This window comes from Nannobrachium achirus (genome assembly GCF_963921795.1).
Source record: "Nannobrachium achirus genome assembly, chromosome: 1".
Classification (NCBI taxonomy): Eukaryota; Metazoa; Chordata; class Actinopteri; order Myctophiformes; family Myctophidae; genus Nannobrachium; species Nannobrachium achirus.
Genome location: NC_137810.1, coordinates 52,459,830 through 52,478,265, shown reverse-complemented (window position 1 = coordinate 52,478,265; position 18,436 = coordinate 52,459,830). Strand labels below are relative to the sequence as shown.

General features: G+C 42.2%; 1 protein-coding gene across 1 annotated transcript in view; it reads right to left on the bottom strand.

Moving 5' to 3' along the window:
• Positions 1-15,405, bottom strand: part of atp8b3 (ATPase phospholipid transporting 8B3) — a gene marked incomplete at both ends in the record, with an annotated part of 36,417 nt that extends 21,012 nt beyond the window's left edge. Inside the window, 12 exons of the mRNA XM_080730211.1 lie at positions 386-584; positions 1,374-1,567; positions 1,737-1,825; positions 3,307-3,465; positions 4,296-4,387; positions 5,136-5,206; positions 7,225-7,297; positions 7,984-8,051; positions 9,492-9,590; positions 13,479-13,592; positions 13,757-13,848; positions 15,375-15,405. Coding sequence (XP_080586337.1) covers positions 386-584; positions 1,374-1,567; positions 1,737-1,825; positions 3,307-3,465; positions 4,296-4,387; positions 5,136-5,206; positions 7,225-7,297; positions 7,984-8,051; positions 9,492-9,590; positions 13,479-13,592; positions 13,757-13,848; positions 15,375-15,405 — 1,281 coding nt within the window. The remainder of the gene's footprint in view (positions 1-385; positions 585-1,373; positions 1,568-1,736; positions 1,826-3,306; positions 3,466-4,295; positions 4,388-5,135; positions 5,207-7,224; positions 7,298-7,983; positions 8,052-9,491; positions 9,591-13,478; positions 13,593-13,756; positions 13,849-15,374) is intronic.
• Positions 15,406-18,436: the final 3,031 nt, after the last annotated feature.

Below are 18,436 nucleotides of genomic sequence, written 5' to 3'. Positions count from 1 at the left end.
TACCCTTCTGTTGTTTCTAACCTGAACTGGAAAACCAACTACAAAAAAATCAGCCTAGGGTTTCCTTTAAGCTTAATTGATCTCATCTCATCTCAAGTTGCCTTAAGAGGCAACACTTCTGCCTCTTTTAAGAGGCAACGCTTCTGCTTCTTTTAAGAGGCAACTAAAAACACACCTTTATGACCTTTGTTTTAATCGATTTCCTTTGGACTGATTTTATCCCTTCTTAACATTACTGCTTTTAATTTCACCTTTTAATAGGTCCTAGCCTTTTATTGCTGTTATTATGTTTCATTGTAAAGCACTTTGAACCGCATTTATTGTTTGAAAGCTCTATAGTAAAACATATTATTAAAGCTCATTGTCATCATCTCATACCGTAGACTTCCCCAGCAATGCAGCACTGTCTGAAGAGCAGCCGGTTCTGCGTTAGCGTCCCCGTCTTGTCACTCAGCAAGTGACCGACCTGGCCCAACTCCTCATTCAGGGACGTGTTCCTGGCCTGAGCGGGTGACTTCGGGTCCAGGCGCATCTGCACATCCCAGCCAATGAACTTGCTGTGTATCACGTGGATCACGTCAAACCTATGGACATTTGCACAGTATACAACAACTCACACAAGTGTACAATACAACACACACACACACACACACACACACATAGCATGTGCTTGTGTAACCAAACATGCACACACATATAATGCTTTACTGCGTGCATGCACACGTGGTCACGTTCTTAGATACAGTATATGCATGCATGCGTGTGCAGCCCACACACACACACACACACACACACACACACACACACACACACACACACACACACACACACACACACACACACACACACACACACACACACACACACACACACACACACACACACACACACACACACACACACACACACACACACACAGTACAAAAGTACTCACATTCTTTACTTAAGTAAAATTATCAATACTGCAATATAGAAATATACAAGAAGAAGTCTGGAATTCAAAATTAACTAGTGTAAAAGGTCAAAAAGTACTTAAATACCAAAAGTAGTAAGGACTCATGCATTTCACAATGTCTAAAAATGTAAAAGAAAAAATGTAGATCTATAGGTGCACAATGCGTCGCATCATGAGCCATTTAGAAATGGGCCAAATGCATAGGGCTGAAGTGGTTAATGTATGTTTTGTCATAATCAGTTTTCAAATAACTGTATTGGAGTAAAAGTACAATATTTGACTCTGAGGCGTAGTGGAGTAGAAGTAAAAGTACAAAAAAAAGTACACTATTTGAGTAAATGTACGCAGCAACTTTACACCACAGCACACACACACACACGTACTGTAAACAACTGCACATAAGGGTTGGTCAACTAACGTGATATAGAGTGCTATGGGCATAGCAGGGCTTAACAGCATGATGTAACTGAAGAAGTTAAGGAAGCCGGTGAAGATGGGATCGTCTCGGATCCAAAGGCCTCTCAGACTCTCGATGTTGGGCGACACGTTGCTCTCAAACCATCCAGAACCGATAGACAGGAGCAGGGCAGACAGCAGTATGGTCGCTACTATCTGAGGGTGTAGAATATAGAGTTGGACACGCGTACGTCAGAATGCTCACACATGCGTTAACATGCGATAACACTTGCACATACTACATGCCCTTGACAGCTTAGAAGTCTTGAAATACTTTTGCACTAAACATCTGGATTTGAAAACAGTTGTGCATGTCCTCACTCACCACAATTACTGTTTTGTTAAGAGTTTGTTCAACTTGCGTCCTTTTCAATCTCAGTTTGCCACCGTTCCTCATGATTTTGCTGTCAGAGCCTAAGAGGGAGTAAATATACTGTAGTGTTATTTCATCGACCTTTCTTCTTCTTCAGTGAAAATAGGTGAATTCTGCAAAAAGATTTGCACATTTATAAGCTCCCAATGTCTCACAACGAGATACATTGTGGGCTTGTGGATCGGCTATTTTTGGAAATGAGATTTGTGTGGAGGGGGAAAAAAGAGGTGTCAACTAATAGACAACTGGGGGACCACAAAGTACAGTATATAGAGTTTAATAAGAGTGATTGTTACGACAGCAAAGTAAAACTGAAAGTACTGGCCTTGTGTCTGCATTTATCTTTGGGCTCCCCAAGGACAGAGGGATAGAGCATGCCGACTTACAGGCCTCCTACGACAATCATTTCTCAGAGTCTTTTAATTGTATGTCAGCCGTGGCCGTGCAGTCTCGGAAACAGGCCGTGTCAGTGAATGTGATAAGGGTTAGAGTTATGGGGCTGAACCGGGGTCACACCAATAGACAGCTTCTGATGATTGGTATTAAACCCCTCTCTGCATGCGTTTGATCTATTGATCCACCTTACCAGAACTGAAAGGGTCACTGCTGTGGGCTCCATGACACCTCTCACCAATCCAGTAATATCCGATCAATGATTACTTAAAGGACAAAGGGAGGGGGACGGTCGGCCATCAGCTTGATATTAACATAGGCCCCCCGTTTGGGACAGACACAAGAGTTAGTACTGTTCATAATTAGCAGTACAAAAAAGACAAATTTGTCATTGAAATGACTGTGTAGGCTAATTCAAGAAGGTGGAATGGACAGAACGCACAGCAAGAAAATGTGTTCAAGGATATAAAAAGATTAGATTTAGATAGCATGTTATGTAGATAGATGCCAGGTCATGGCACCCCATCATTTCAATGTACAGATTATATTTTTTGTTGTTGTGGATATTCTAATGTTACGCAAATCAGTACACAGTATGTCTACACTCATCTCATCAACATGGATCTGTCCCATATAGCGCCACCATAAGGCCGATTTTTTCAAACACATTTTTGGACACTGCTCCTACACATTTTGCCCTAAAACCACACTGCGACCTGAAAGTCGCTTATCTCCCGATTAGGGAGTCTTACTGGTGTTAAGACTGACAATAGGCTCTTGGTTTACTTACAATCCTAGATTACTAATGCTATGCATTTCATGTATTACCATGTGTTGTCCTTGCTTACTGTAAATCGCTCTGGATTAAGAGCGTCGGCTAAATGCCTAAATTGTCAATTGCATAGATTACCTTTATGAAACAGCTGTGAGCCCAATGCTCATCTCTCTTTCTGTTTCCGTATCCCATTCTCTTTAGACCACTGATTCTCAACATGTGTCCAGGGGACCCACAGGGTCCAGGGGGTCCCCAGCTAAATTATTGACAGTTAGGAACCAAATTAGACCCTGATTGTTTAGCTTGCTTCCTTCTTAACATTAACCGTTTTTCACAAATTCCTTCCGGCTGTACCCAGATAAATGGCCAGGCCGTAGACGGTTTCTGTGTTGCGTAGCGTGGTTCCTCTCAGCAGGATGTGTCCCGTGTCCAGAGGCAGGAGCTGTCCTCTCCAGTGGAGTTCTCCTCTGAAGGTGTAGAGACGACTGTTGGGCTCCTCACAGAGCAGAAAGCCTAGGGAAGGACAAAGGTAGTTTTTTTTTTTTTCAAATCCAAATCTGTGATTCATTAATTCGTTGTTTTTTTTAGTTTCACTTTGGTACTGTAAATATATTCTGATGCCAACATTGCTATAGTTTTGTAGTAGGGCTGTCACGATTATGACATTTTACATTACGATTAATTGTCACTTAAATAATTGCGATTAACGATTTAATTGTGTTTTTGTCGTTGACAATTACATTTCTGTTTGGCTTTTAGGCTTTGAAGTTGCACATGGTAGATATGACACATAACCTAAATATACAAAGAAAGTACTGACATATTTGACAACTTCATACTTAAAAAAGAACAAGCTCACAACGCGATGCGACGTGTTGTGAGCTTGTAGATCTGCTATTTCCACTATTTTTTACATGGAAACGATTATGAAGATTGTGAAAAATAATCACGATTACGTCAAATAATTGCGATTAGACGATTATGTAATAATTGTGACAGCCCTATTTTGTAGTAACATTTTGAATAAAGGCATTTTACTTGTAAGGGTGCCCTTACACCAAAATACCTATGAGAGTGGAATCCGCGTTCCGCCAATGCATTTCAATGAGAGTGAAGCGGTTTCATGCCAGCAGAGGATTTCTGCAAAAAACGCTCCCTTCTCATTGAAATGCATTGGCGGAACGCAGATTCCACTCTCGTATGCATTTTGGTCTGAGGGCACCCTAACAGAGCATTTCTATCCGGTGGTGTTACTGATACTTTTACTTAGGTAAACCACCCGAGTACTTCTTCTTCCACCACTGGTTATCTCATTAAAGGTCATCAGTTTGTGAGTGCATTACCATCGAAGGCAGCAAGGCTCTTTTCGGAGGGTTGAGAGGTCAGTTCATCGTGCGTTTCTGTCAGGGCCTGGTGGAACTTAAGGTTGGTCTCTCTGTACACAGAGAATGATCGAAGTAATGAATTAATGAATTAATGAATTAATAAAAACTGTAGCCACACTTCATATCCTACTATGCTAATGGAAACAGTGTTATATTGGTGTTTTGATCATACTACTTGATCATACTACAGCAGGGGTCTTCAACATTTTCAGGCCAGGGGACCCCTTAGCTGAGAAATAGATGAAGCAGAGACCCCCACTACATATTCTATAAAATGTTGTTGCAGATTAAAAATGTTCATAGATTTCTTAGACAGTTGAACCGTCAAATACTTAGTCTGCCCTTTTCCCTCTACAAACCTCTTTGTCAAAAATAGCAGATCTACAAGCTTACTTTAGATCTGCTATTTTTGGCTAATGTTCCACTCAGAATAGGGATGCTAGGGTTCAAGTGGTTCATGTAAAAAACATGATTCTATCACACAAAGATTCGGCGGCTCCCCTGTAGTAACTCTGAGGACCCCCTAGGGGTCCCGGACCCCCTGTTGAAGACCCCTATACTACAGCGTCACACAAAAGTAGCAGATCAGCTTGTAGATCTGCTACTTCGGAATTTAAATCCTGAGAGGTTTTTGACATTTGTCCACACGACAGAGACACATGGCGTGCGTGCATATAGACATGTTCATCATGCACGGGTCCACTGTGACACTCATAGACATTCAAAGTGTTTAATGCAGTGAATGAAATTTCACAATCAATTCCTGGGGTTTCAGCCCGGCTGGCGTTGTGTCCCTACCCATCAATATCAGCTGTCTCCACATAACACAGGCTGTGAGCCTCCGAAGTGCACAGGATCAGAACGTCTGCCTGGAAATGAGGAAACCGGACACAGCACAACACGACAACATGACACAACAGAACAACACGACGCAACACGACACATTGGGGAGATGAGGAATTTAATCGAACATTATGAAATCACGCTGTATTTAACTATTGATGTTCTGCACTTCTCTCAGTGGTATTGTACATACTGCGCGCATCAGCGATTCACAACCTTTTTCCCCCATTTCAAATACCGACCAGTTTGATATGCATTAGGCCACGGGTCCTCAATGTTTTTCAGTCCAATTAAGGACCCCTTAGCTTAGAGGGAGATGTTAAAATTGTGTTGCAGATTCTGTATTTTCATCAATTTAATTAATGGCTTCATAGACTTGTTTGACTGCTCTATCATCAGTGTTGTGTGAATTAAGTATTTTTGTTACATAGTATACATAGTATATTTTCAATGAATATATGGATTCATGTTTATGTGCATTTTTTTAACCACTTAAACTGTCAATACTTAAAGGGCCAGTTCACCTCTGGGGCAACCAGATCTTATTTTATTGTTGTTTGGGACACGACCAACACAATCCTGAGTTATTTCTTATGTTCAGTCTGTGTTTTGAGATATTTTAGTATATCATATGATGCAGCATGCATCATCATTCATGCTGAAATACTAAAATATCTCAAAACACAGATTGAACACAAAAAATAACACAGGATTGTGTTGATCGTGTCCCAAACAACAATAAAATAAGATCTTGTTGTCCCAGAGGTGAACTGGCCCTTTAACTTGACCGTTGGTTCTGTATTTGGACAGCTCTTTTTGAGTGGTGCTCCTGCTCCAACATCTGGCTTTGTCCGTTTGTCCAAAGTTTGTTGTACGCCCAGCCCAGGGTCACACGAAGCTTGGCCTACATCTGGCCTACATCTTTGCACAAAGCGCACAAAGTGTACACCCAGGCCAGGGTCACATTGGCCACGCTTTGCAGGACGCTTAATGAAATTAACTCATTAATAGCACCGCTCACTTCACACTAGGTGTGATTTCTTTTTAACCTCTACACCAAACCTATAGCCAGACCCCATGTTGAGAACCAGTACTGTATCAGCTCAGTGGCCAGGTCACGTGGGTGAGTTTCTTTATGAATGAAGTACAAAGGACCCCAATGCAAACAAGTCATTGTGCTTTCTTGGGTTTAAATCCTATTAGTAGACCTTGTATCTGAAATGCACTGCCCTGTGCTGTGCATTATATTCATAATTCTCACTCCCAGCACCATATATTTATGCCATATTTTAATATTACTTTAGCATAACAGTATGATCTAACATTTTTTTAATTAAAATTATTATAAGATGATGACAACATCTGAATGAATTTGTGTTTAATTAAGTAAATAAGTATCGCGTTGTACATTAAAATAAATTCACCTCCCTATAAGGGCATTTTGTCATTATTCTCCCCGAGTATATGTTGCGAGGAAAACGTTAACTTGAGATAAAAGCCATTTTGGTCAGAACTGATCCCTGACCCCTCACCCACTTAAAAAAAACCTGGATATCCAAATATTCTTTACATTGAAACTGCCTGATACCACGTAAACAATTAACCCAGCTAAGTAACATGCTATCTAAATCACATTCTAAACATGCTATCCAAATATTCAGTACAATAAAACAACAGGATACCAGGTAAACATTGAACCCAGCATATGTCTACATAAAATCTAAATCCCATTCTTAACAATTGTGGTCGAGAAAAACAAGTCTCCGCCAGGCCGGATTGCCCACAAAGGCCTGCGAAATGTGGAAATTTGGTCATAGTGAATTGGAAAGGAATCTGAAAATCTGAAAAGCTTTAGCCCAAAACGTGAATGGGGCTGTTATAACGCCACCATAAGGCCCATTGGGGTCCATTGGGAGTGTGTGTGTTCAACGTTTCAAGGCAATCTGACACTGCGTTCATCCTTTCTGGTATTTGTGCAAAACGGGTCCCTCAAAGAAGGTGTAAAGGGAGACACAAAGTGAAGTTCACAGCCAGAGCAGCTTACCGGGATGACCTGATCTTTGTGGATCCGCAACACATCTCCTACCAGCACATCCTTCCATTTTGCTGGGCGGAATCTGAGACGGCAACAAATGAGAAGAGAGGAGTGGGGGCGACATACGAGAACAATCAATACGAATTTCATATAGTAAAAGTCCATATCATTTGCTAGTTACAAATATACTGAATCTGCGTGCAAGAGAGGATGCAAGTGTGTATTTATAACACAGATTAGCCTTCACTAAATGAAGAAAAACATTATCATTACTCTTCATTCATCGGAATGAATCAAAAGAAGCATAAGTTAAACGAAAGGTCAAGGATTCCCAATAGTGATTTTCTCTCGGCTTAGACTAATTCTACAGTATACAAACGTAACCTGGTTACATTCACGCCGAAAAACACGTCTGTTGCATATCAGACTACTGCTGCTGCTTCTACGGTATATTATTAAAAAAAGAGTTATTTCTCTTCTTACGTATTACCTGAATTTCGCAGCCAAGATACCCTGAATCTTGACAATTTTGAGCGAACCATTTCCTTGAAGTGAGTTACATTCGTATACTCACACAGTTTATACACTCTCAGTGTTAAACTAACACACATGAGTTTACTGTGTAGGTGCCTCCTCTTGTGGGAGCACAAAGTGACCATCTAGGGACTCAGTCATCCACACTTCATTAGCGCCTCATTAAGGGATTTGATTCAGAAGGAGTCGAGTCGAGTCCTGAGAGAATAAGCCAGCCAGCGCCTTTGGGCTCACCTCTGAGTCTTGTTGACGAGCACGTCACATTTTCGAGTGTTAATCTGTTTGTCACTGCGTCTCCTCCCCTGGACGAAAGAGATGGAGAGAGATAGAGAGAGAGAGAGAGAGATAGGGGGAGAGAGAGGAACGAGATAGAGAGGAGGAGGAAGAAAGAGGGAGATAGATTGAGCAGTGGTACAAGGATGGAGAAAAAAGGGAGTGAGACAAAGAGTGATAGACAGAGCCTACATTACAAGGGGGTGGTGTGCATGCGTGAGTGTGTGTGTGTGTGTGTGTGTGTGTGTGTGTGTGTGTGTGTGTGTGTGTGTGTGTGTGTGTGTGTGTGTGTGTGTGTGTGTGTGTGTGTGTGTGTGTGTGTGTGTGCGCCGTGCACATAATATGCATGTTGCGGGGGAGTTGGCCATGAAAGGTTGAACTGTGGAGAGGAGAGAAAGGGGAAAACGCCATTACGGGGCTCTACAGTGACACCAGCCGGGAGATTTACACCCACCACTAAATGATTAGTCAATAGAGAGGGGTCAAGCAAGCGTTTCACCCAAAGCTGTTAACGACCGTAACTCAGTGATGCACTTAACCAGAGAATTCTCCATGCAAAACATCACGCCTGCATTTAAAAAGGAAAAGCTTTAATGATAGGAGAGAAAATTAATGCTACTGGGATGACTGGTTTGTCAATGCGGAGAGGACAAGGAGTCAATGAGGACGATGAAGGAGAGGAAACGGGGGAGAGAGAAGGGCACGCAGGCCAGGCCGTGTTGTTGAGCGCGCCGGCAACCCTGCCATTGAGTGCGCGCTAAGTTAAGGGCATGTGTGAGCATGTGCATACACAGCTGTCATACATCTCTCGGCGACGATGGTGTGTGTGTGTGTGTGTGTGTGTGTGTGTGTGTGTGTGTGTGTGTGTGTGTGTGTGTGTGTGTGTGTGTGTGTGTGTGTGTGTGTGTTGTGTGTGTGTGTGTGTGTGTGTGTGCAGGGGTGTCACACCAAATTCTGGGCCCTGGGTACAAGGATTCACTGTGGGGCCCCTGTGCTTTAACAATTGAAAAATAGCAGATATACAAGCTCACAGCGCGGCACCGAGTGCCGCGCTGCGAGCTTGTAGATCTGCTATTTTTGAAAAATCGTGAAAATCTTTGAATATTTCAAATCCTTTTATGTTTCTATGTCAGTGGTGCTCAGACTTTTTCATGTCTATTTGGCCACGGACCCCCATCTCAAAATATTTCGTTCCAGGGACCCCCCCCCCCCCCCCAAGAAGCAAAATTTGAGTTACAAATGTTGTCTTAAAAAATACATATATTCAAAGATTTGCACACATTTTCACGACTTTTCAAAAATAGCAGATCTACAAGCTCGCAGAACGGCACTCGGTGCCACGCTGTGAGCTTGTATATGTGCTATTTTTCAATAGCTAAATAGCTATAAAATAATCAAGGCCCCTCCACCTTGGGCCCTGGTAACTCAGTCACACTTCCCCTCAGTGTGTGAGAGAGAGATAATCTCACCAGGTCATTGAGCAGGTCCTTCAGTCCTCTCACTGACAGGACAGCGATCAGAGGGATGAGCGCTACAAACCAGGGGACAGCCGAGATGACGGGGATACTCTGGAACACAGCATGTACAAGTTGGGCACATAATATACAATTATATGCAATTTGCAGAATAATAAACAAGAGTTCCAACTGCAAACATTAGGCGACAAACGCGCATGCACTCATGCACACACACAGACAGACACAACACACACGTCTCGTAAGATTGGTTGTCACAGAAACCTCAAACATAAGCTATCCTGAACAGATGTGTGTACTGTATGACCTTTGCGCGACTAAATTATTTTGTCTTGAAGGGATTTATTTTTGTCGCATTCCTAAGACAATAATTTGAGGAGACTTCTTAGGGCAGGGGTCTTCAACAGGGGGTCCGGGACCCCTAGGGGGTCCTCAGAGTTACTACAGGGTGTCCTCCAAATCTTTGTGTGATAGAAACTTTTTTTCCCTCTTTTTTATATTAACCACTTGAACCCTAGCGTCCATATTCAGAGAACTTTAGCCAAAAATAGCAGATCTACAAGCTCACAACGCCTTGCGCTGCGAGGCGTTGTGAGCTTGTAGATCTGCTATTTTCGGCAAAGAGCTTTGGTGTAAAGGGGAAAAAGAACAGACTAAGTACACGGTGAAAGGGCAAATGCATTAGGTAATGACGGTTCAAGTGGTTAAATATCTGAATACACAAATTGACATGAATCCAAAATACACTGATGATTGTGCTGTCAAACGATGAAACTATGTGGAATCTACAAAAAGGTTGTGGGGGTCCCTGCTTCATCTCTATCTCAACTAAGGGGTCCTTGGCCTGAAAACGTTGAAGACCCCTGCCTTAGGGAACAAAGGAGGTGCTTTGTGTCTCCACAGGAACCACTGCTGGTCATCGCATTATTGGCTTAGGACAAACATGTGACCAAACCTCAAAATATCCATGAATTCAAGTCTCCATAGGGTGAGTGAAAAAAGGTAATTTTTGGGGGTGAACTATCCGTTTAACCACGTGGTTCTTAAACTGCAACTTTGTCAAGGATTACCAAATTGCTATGTATTTGGACAGGGACCCCCCCCCCCATGCAAAAGATGTAGAAAAGAAGTAGATGTTGTACCTAGGGCTTTCACAATTATTACATAATCGTCTAATCGTAATTATTTGACATAATCGCAAATATTTTGTCATAATCGTCATAATATTCTGTCATAATCGTGAATGTTGAAAAATGTTCATACATTGACAAACATTTTCAGAAATAGTGGACATAGCGGATCTACAAGCTCACAACGCGTCGCATCGCGATGCGTTGTGAGCTTGTAGATCGGCTATTTCCACTATCAATGTATTTGTCGAGTAGAAAGTTGACAAATATGTCAGTAATTTCTTTGTATATTTAAGTTATGTGTCATATCTGCCATGGGCAACTTCAAAGCCTAAAAGCCAAACAGAAAAGTAATTATCAACGACAAAAACACAATTAAATCGATAATCGCAATTATTTGAGTGACAATTAATCGTCATGTAAAATGTCATATCGTGACAGCCCTAGTTGTACCAGGGAACCTCAGAAAAAAACTTGTCTTGTAGATGGTTTAGTTTAAAAATAGATTTAAAGTCATTTTCCTGAACTGATCTGACAAAGGTCGAAGTTATAAAAGATGTTTTGTTCATAAGCTGGTCCAGCCGGCTCTCATTGACATCAATGCATTCCATCAAATTCCAGCTCCAGTTTGCCTTGGCTAGGAAATGTTTGATTGATTGAAAACTTTATTTACAAGTACAGCAAGTACAATTGCACAAGCAACAAATGCTAAAAGGCGCTATGGCAGGGGTCAGCAAGTAAGTTTGATGGTGGGCCAGAATACAATCAATGGCTAATTTAGGACCAGGAACATGCAACAAACAACATTAGGCCTATATAAAATAATAATAACTACCGTATTTTGTTACAAAAAAAGAATGTGTGTGGTATAACAATTAATAGAAAAGCATGTGGAATCAAATGTTACAGGTGCACAGAGAACTGCTAATATAATCTTTTTTTTTCTTTTTTTGTGCAGTTGTCATCCTTGAATGTGGCACTTTAAGAGAAACAATGTATTATTTAAGGCATGTGAAACACAGCTTCGGTTTGTGAAGTTTTTTCCATCCAAAAGTCTCAAGAGGAAAGATGACAGTGAAAACATAACATTCAAAGAATGGAAATGGAACTATTTGTACATCCTACCAGGTTATCATTTTAAAGATATGGCTGTCCATATCCTACCTGGACTGTCAATCAGCTATTGTAAATGATTAACAAAATAATTTGTCGGGCCAGATATTATCACTGGCGGGCCAGTTCGGGCCCAGAGGCCACCCATTGCCTACCACAGTGGTTCTCAACCTGTGGGTCGAAATTATTTCTTCTGATCCAGGACATGCGTTTTTGTGGGCATGATTTATGTTGGTTGAAATCAGGTGATATTCTCAGATGATTAGCTTGTTCTCTCACTTAACAGTAAACAAACGAACAAGTTTAAGTGTATAGAGGCCTAGAGGGTATATGCACATTTCTAAAGTGACAATATAAGGACTTTTTAATTCCTCTAAAATGAAAAATTAAACATTGGCCAGATTGTCTAATATTAGAGGCAGAAATTGTGAAAATAGCCGATCTACATGCTCACAACGCCTCGCAACAATAGAACTGTGTTATTTCAAATGTAATGCCTCAACTCTTAGTGCTTGTCAGGGTGGGGGGGGGGGGGGTCCCCAGTTAAAATATGATTATTTTGGGCGTCGCGGCCTGAAAAGGTTGAGAATCACTGGCCTACCACTGCCCTATGGGCTTGTTTCCATTGTGGTGGTCCTATGTATTACATTCATAATCAGGACAAACAATACAATAATACAAATCGTCATCAATACCAGGAGCAATATTGATGATGATTCCACTTCCTTCTGTAAATAACCGTGGTATGAAGTAACACCAAAATGACCATAAGGTTGCGATGACAACCCCACACTGCCCAGTCAGAAACCTACCCAGTCAGAAACCTACTGAATTAATCTGACAAAGGTCGCAATCATTAAAAAATATTGTTGGTTCGTAAGCTGGTCCAGCCGGCTCTCATTGACGTCAATGCATTCCATCCAGAGCCAGAATTCCATTCTGGCTCTCATAGTGTCAATGGCGCATGCCACGACTAGAAGGTTTCTGCTCCTTCTTTACATAGAGTAAGAAACCAAGTAAAGTAAGTACCCAGCAAGCACGGTCAGGACCTGGACCAATCAGTGACGGTGCCATGGCATTGGTCCGAAGGTTCATTAGTCCGAAGGTTCATTAGTCCGAAGGTTCATTAGTCCGAATTTGTTAAGAATACTATGCCTAAATCAAACCCTAACCCTAACCTCAGTAACCCTAACTAAATTCGGACTAATGAATCTTCTGACTTATGGGCAGTCCCCTCAGTGACGTCTCGATTGGGGCCAGATCAAGTCAAACCATAACTAGTCAGATCTGGCCTAGAATATCACCTGATTTCAACCAACATAAATCATGCCCACGAAAACGGATGTCCTGGATTAATCAGAAAGGGTCCGATCAAGGCCAGATAAATATCATAACTAGTCAGATATGTCCCAGAATATAACCTTACATGCTCATATTTCAACTAATATTACAAACAATAATCCTGACAAACAAAAAAGTCAATATAACGTCCTGGTAATGACATCAAGATCATCCCCATATGGGCTGTGATCTGGCCAAGTTCTGAACATCATCAGAGTCACCAGAGGAGGACATTATCATCATAACGTCATTTGGCTTGCAGGGTTGGTATGAGTAAGCAGCCAAGTAAGTAAGTAGCCTTGGTATGAAGTAAGAGCAAAATGGCCACCGTGTGAATAGGGTCAATGCAAGGGCAAACGGACAAGCAATATATATATACTGTAGACAGAGATCTGACCTGTATCACCAGTAAAAAGAGGAAGTAGAGGTTGGCCAGGCGCTGGAACTGTTCATATAGTGACAGCGGCAGGAAGGTCAGGAGGGAGTACTTATAACTGCGCACCACATTGTCCTGGCAACCCACGAACACAGCGGATGAAAGAGATACGAGGGAGAGAGAGAGAGAGAAACACAAGGGAGAGATGAGTGTTATCAGTTATCCTGCTCTGGAGGAGTACATCAACGTGCCAACAGGTGTTAGGTTACCAGCTCCTCCGTGCGCCGTGAATCACTCACCGCATATCGGCCCCAGCGGAAACACAAGAAAGATTTCTTCTGTTTGTGTTTGTGGAAGTGGCGGTCGTTGGCTCGCACCTCCCATGTGAGATCTGTCAGAGACATGTAGTCATGTTAGCCGGGCCCGGAGACAACGCCGTGTTTTGGTGTATCGTTTTCACCAGACGGAGCAGAAGGCCCAACACAGTAAAGTCCTTAGTGTAGATTTAACCCTGAGTGTGTTACACGTGGAACCGTAAGGGTCCATTTGGTTTCATTTGTACACAAATGGATAAATGAACACTGAGGATCTTATTGTAATAGGGTGACTCCTTGGGTTCGCGTGTTGTGTCTAGCGTGTGTCTCTGTATATACTGTATCCATATTAACTATTCCTCAGGGGGTATTCTTATACACCACCCCCCCATTCAGAGCCTCAAGAAGGCAGAAGTGACCCCAACAGCATCTGCCAGCGTAACTCAATCCCTTTAAAATAAGCAATTTTCAATCTAGGTCAAAGGTGACACGTGCGCCACCCAAATACACAGACAGTGCACGTTAATGGAGGCGACGGGCGAACAACGTACATTTGAAAGAAATGTCATCTCAAGACGAAAAGCGGAATTCCCTTGTAGTAATAGTATAGTATGTGTGTAAGATAAACAGAAATAGGACAGTGTATGCTATTGAATCTGCCTGTGACGGTGAGTATTAAAATAAAGACTGAATTCTGTTCCAAGCTGTAAATACAGTGAGTTAAAACAAACAAACAGAAGAGGTGTCATGGTCTAAAAACAGTGTGGCTCCCATGTGTATCTCGGACGTCATGTGGCCAGTCTATGATGTAATGGGCAAGGTTTTGAAAGTTATAAAAAAGTCAAGAAAAATATTCAGGGATTGACTTTGATGGTCTGCTGGCAGTGTGCACAACAAATCTGGCACCTGTCAGCGGGGAATGTCGAACAAGAGGAGTAGGATGGAGGGGCAACGTGTACAGTACGTCAGGGGCTCCTCGCTGGCAGGCAGGGGGTGTCGCACCAAATTCTGGGCCCTGGGTACAAGTATTCACTGCGGGCCCCCCATGAATGTTCTTCATAGGGGGAGGGGATTTAACCCATTTAGACTGGGAACGCATTATTACGCATTATGTCGTGCTTTAACTATTGAAAAATAGCAGATCTACAAGCTCACAGCGCGGCACCGAGTGCCACGCGCGCGCTGCGAGCTTGTAGATCTGCCATTTTTAAAAAATCTTATACATTTGTGCAAGTCTTTGAATATTTCAAATCCTTCTGTTTTTTTGAAAAACCTATGGTTCTATGTCAGTGGTGCTAAAAAAAACTTTTCATGTGAAGGACCCCCAAAATTATATGTATTTGGCCACGGACCTCCATCTCAAAATATTTAGTTCCAGAGACCCCCCAGAATTTTTTTTACAAATGTTCGCTTTTGCACACATTTTCAAGACTTTTCAAAAATAGCAGATCTACAAGCTTGCAGCGTGGCACTCGGTGCCGCGCTGTGAGCCCATAACCCATAAAGATTAAGAATTTGGCAGACAGACAGAACATCTTCTGCAAGGCACAGCCCCTAGGAGCCACACTGAAAACAGAAAGATAGGAATATCGTAGAGACATACCGTCATCGTTCGTAAGGCGTTTTTTGAACATGGTGATGGCATCCAACTCAGACAGTTGAGATTATTCTAGATCTAGAAGGTCAAGACAAGGCAAAAAAGATTTTTTTTAAAGGTGTTTGCACTGCAGCCCCTCTAATCAGTCCCACCCATGTGACTTATTCCATTGTTTCCATGCTTACTTGCAGAACACAACACAACGAGAAGTCACATCTCTAGTCTTCTCTACAAATCATTTACAAAAGACATACTCAAGGGACACACTCAAGCCACGCATGAGACTTGCTGCCCACTGCCCTTAATAGTTAATATGACTTACAGTAGAGGACAGCTAAAACCAATTCTCTCTACTTTCACTCTGTATTATTTCTCCATCACTGATAACTTTACTTTGGACTAACTACCGGTACTGTTAGACGCCTAAGGGCGAAAAGCACGCAGGACGGAATTCATTTGCAAGTGTGATTCGAGTTGCGGTTGGTTGTTTAAGTTGGACAAAATGTGGACAAAATATTTTTCCAAATATGGATATGACTGACGTCTGACATCATAGATGTCTTATGTTATAGACCACATGAGACTCACACAATATGTCCATATATGGGCATTCCAAGCTATGGGCTTAATATTGATGACATCAGGGATCTCCATATTAGAGTTCTCAACGGGCCTGAAAATGAAGGCCCGGCCCTAACTGAGCCCGACAGGGTCGGCCCGAGGCCCGGCCCGACCCTAACTAGTTTCATCATTTTAAGCCTGAAGCCCTAAAAAGCCCGAGTGAAGGAAAATAATCAAATTTAAAAACGCCTCCAGGTGGCGCCACGCCGCCACCGCGGTGACCGTACCATGTGTTATTATAGCGAGTAGTAGGCTGAGAGAGTGAGATTAGCCTACCTTTCCACTTTTGGTTCGGCAATGTTAGCATGTTCTCTCATGAAGAAAAATGTAATCCTTAATCCTCCTCATCTTGTTCACACGGTGCAACGCATGCATCTGTCTGCTCTGCAGTCTGCATGTGCCGTCTCTGTCACTCAACTCTCAGTGAGTCTCTCCTCCACTTTCTTTCGTTTCGTTTCGGACAAATTCGACCTGTTGTAACCCCACCATCGTAAAGCTGCTGCTGTCGCTGATTTATGACCCTCCCTGGCCTGGAGAGAAGCACTGATCTGCAAGTTCTAAACAAGTCAGATCGTGATGCAAAGCAGACTTCAGTTGGTTTGTAGATTGAATGGTGTTGAGAACGTGTTGGTTTTGGTGCGCAACACCAGTCTGCTATTATTAGCAGCCTGTGCTGCCAGCATCGCTGACCGCGGCTCTCTGTCCCTCACTCACTCTGCTCTGCCTCGTCTTGTCTGCCACTGCCAGTGGTGTGCTCCGAGTGATCGTGCGGTCACATAGTAAATAAGCGAGTGAAACGCCAGTCAGCGCCATGTTCTTTATCTTTATTAAATATGAAGAAAAAAAAAATAATGAACTTTTTTTTTTTTTTTTTTTTTCATTTTTTTTTTTTTTTACTGAACCCGAGGCTCGGCCCGACCCGACTAATTAGCATACATTTTGAGCCCGGCCCGGCCCGAATATGTCGGGTCGGGTCGGGTAGGGTCGGGTTCGGGCAGAGTTTGAGAACTCTACTCCATATACAGTATGTGCATACAAGGGACAAGGACGGAATGTGATGTCACAATGTGATGTCACAACAATGTGATGTCATAGGTCAGCTATAGACATCAAGGCTATGTTGATGAATTGAACCACAATGGAAACAAGTTCCCAGGACTGTTTCTGGTAGAGCAGGTTCTTTGTATTTTTTGTGCCGTATGTTTACTTTAGCCTAAGGAATAGTATGTTCTTCCTCTTATGTTTGATGTAAGGCCTCCAAGAAAACTGGCATGCCTGTGCATTCCTAATGGAGATCCAAATTCCAAGTTTGTGCTAACATGCATTTGGCAAATAATAAAATAATAATTTTACTCCCTTTACCAATCAAAGTACAGCTACAGTAATAAGGTGATTAAACCTCATTCAGAAATCGTCACGTAAAAAACGGGTCAATATTATATTTCCAAATTATTAAATATTTTGAAATGCACCTACTACTGTTCATGTTCTTTCTCTTCAGGCTAAATGGTGTCCTTGGATGAGAAACAATAAATCCACCCATTTGGTCCAAGTCTACAACGACATCTAGACAGTTACACCGTATATTGTGCAGTACAAGGCTGTAACAACCACACTCCTTTACACGTGCCGTTCCTGGAAGAGAAGAGGGCACTCAGAAAATGCTCTGAAACCATTTATTTACATTCTGACACCGTTTATTTACTCGAGTACTTGAGTACAAAAGGACCCCAATGTAAACAAGCCATTGTGCTTTCTTGGGTTTAAATCCTATTAGTAGACCGTGTATCTGAACTGTACTGTCCAGTGCTGTGATTTTCCTATGAGAACTTCAAATAAAGTATTCAATCAATTCAATCAAGCACTCTCTTTTTACATTTCTTGACCTCCTGGGGGTTTGTCCTCAGTCTCCTCACTCTTCACAAACATATTGACAGAAATACAAACACACCTTATGTACTGTACACTATATAATTGCACCTCTTGTCTTTTTGAAACGGAAATGATAATAATAATACTAATAATACGTCCAATTTGGGGGCGCCCGCTGGCCTACTGGTCCAGGCACATACCACTTAGGCATTGCCACATAGGCATGGATACCTGGCCGGTTCGATTCCCGATCCAGACGACCTTTTCCGCATGTCGCTCCCCATCTCTCCCCCCATTTCCTGTCAGTCTATTGTCCTATCCAATAAAGGCATAAAAGCCCAAAAATAAATCATAAAAAAAAATAATAATAATAAAATGTCCAATTTATATAGCACTTTTAAGCTTGATAGAGCTTGTAAGACAAAGCATTTCACCCAACCAGATTTACACCTGTAAACCAGTGAGGTGACAGTAAACGACCCAGACCAGGACAGAAAATACTGGCAATCCAAATTGTTCCTCTACAAACAATTTAGACGAGTCTACGGGTTTGGACAATAAGACAGATTGCGGCG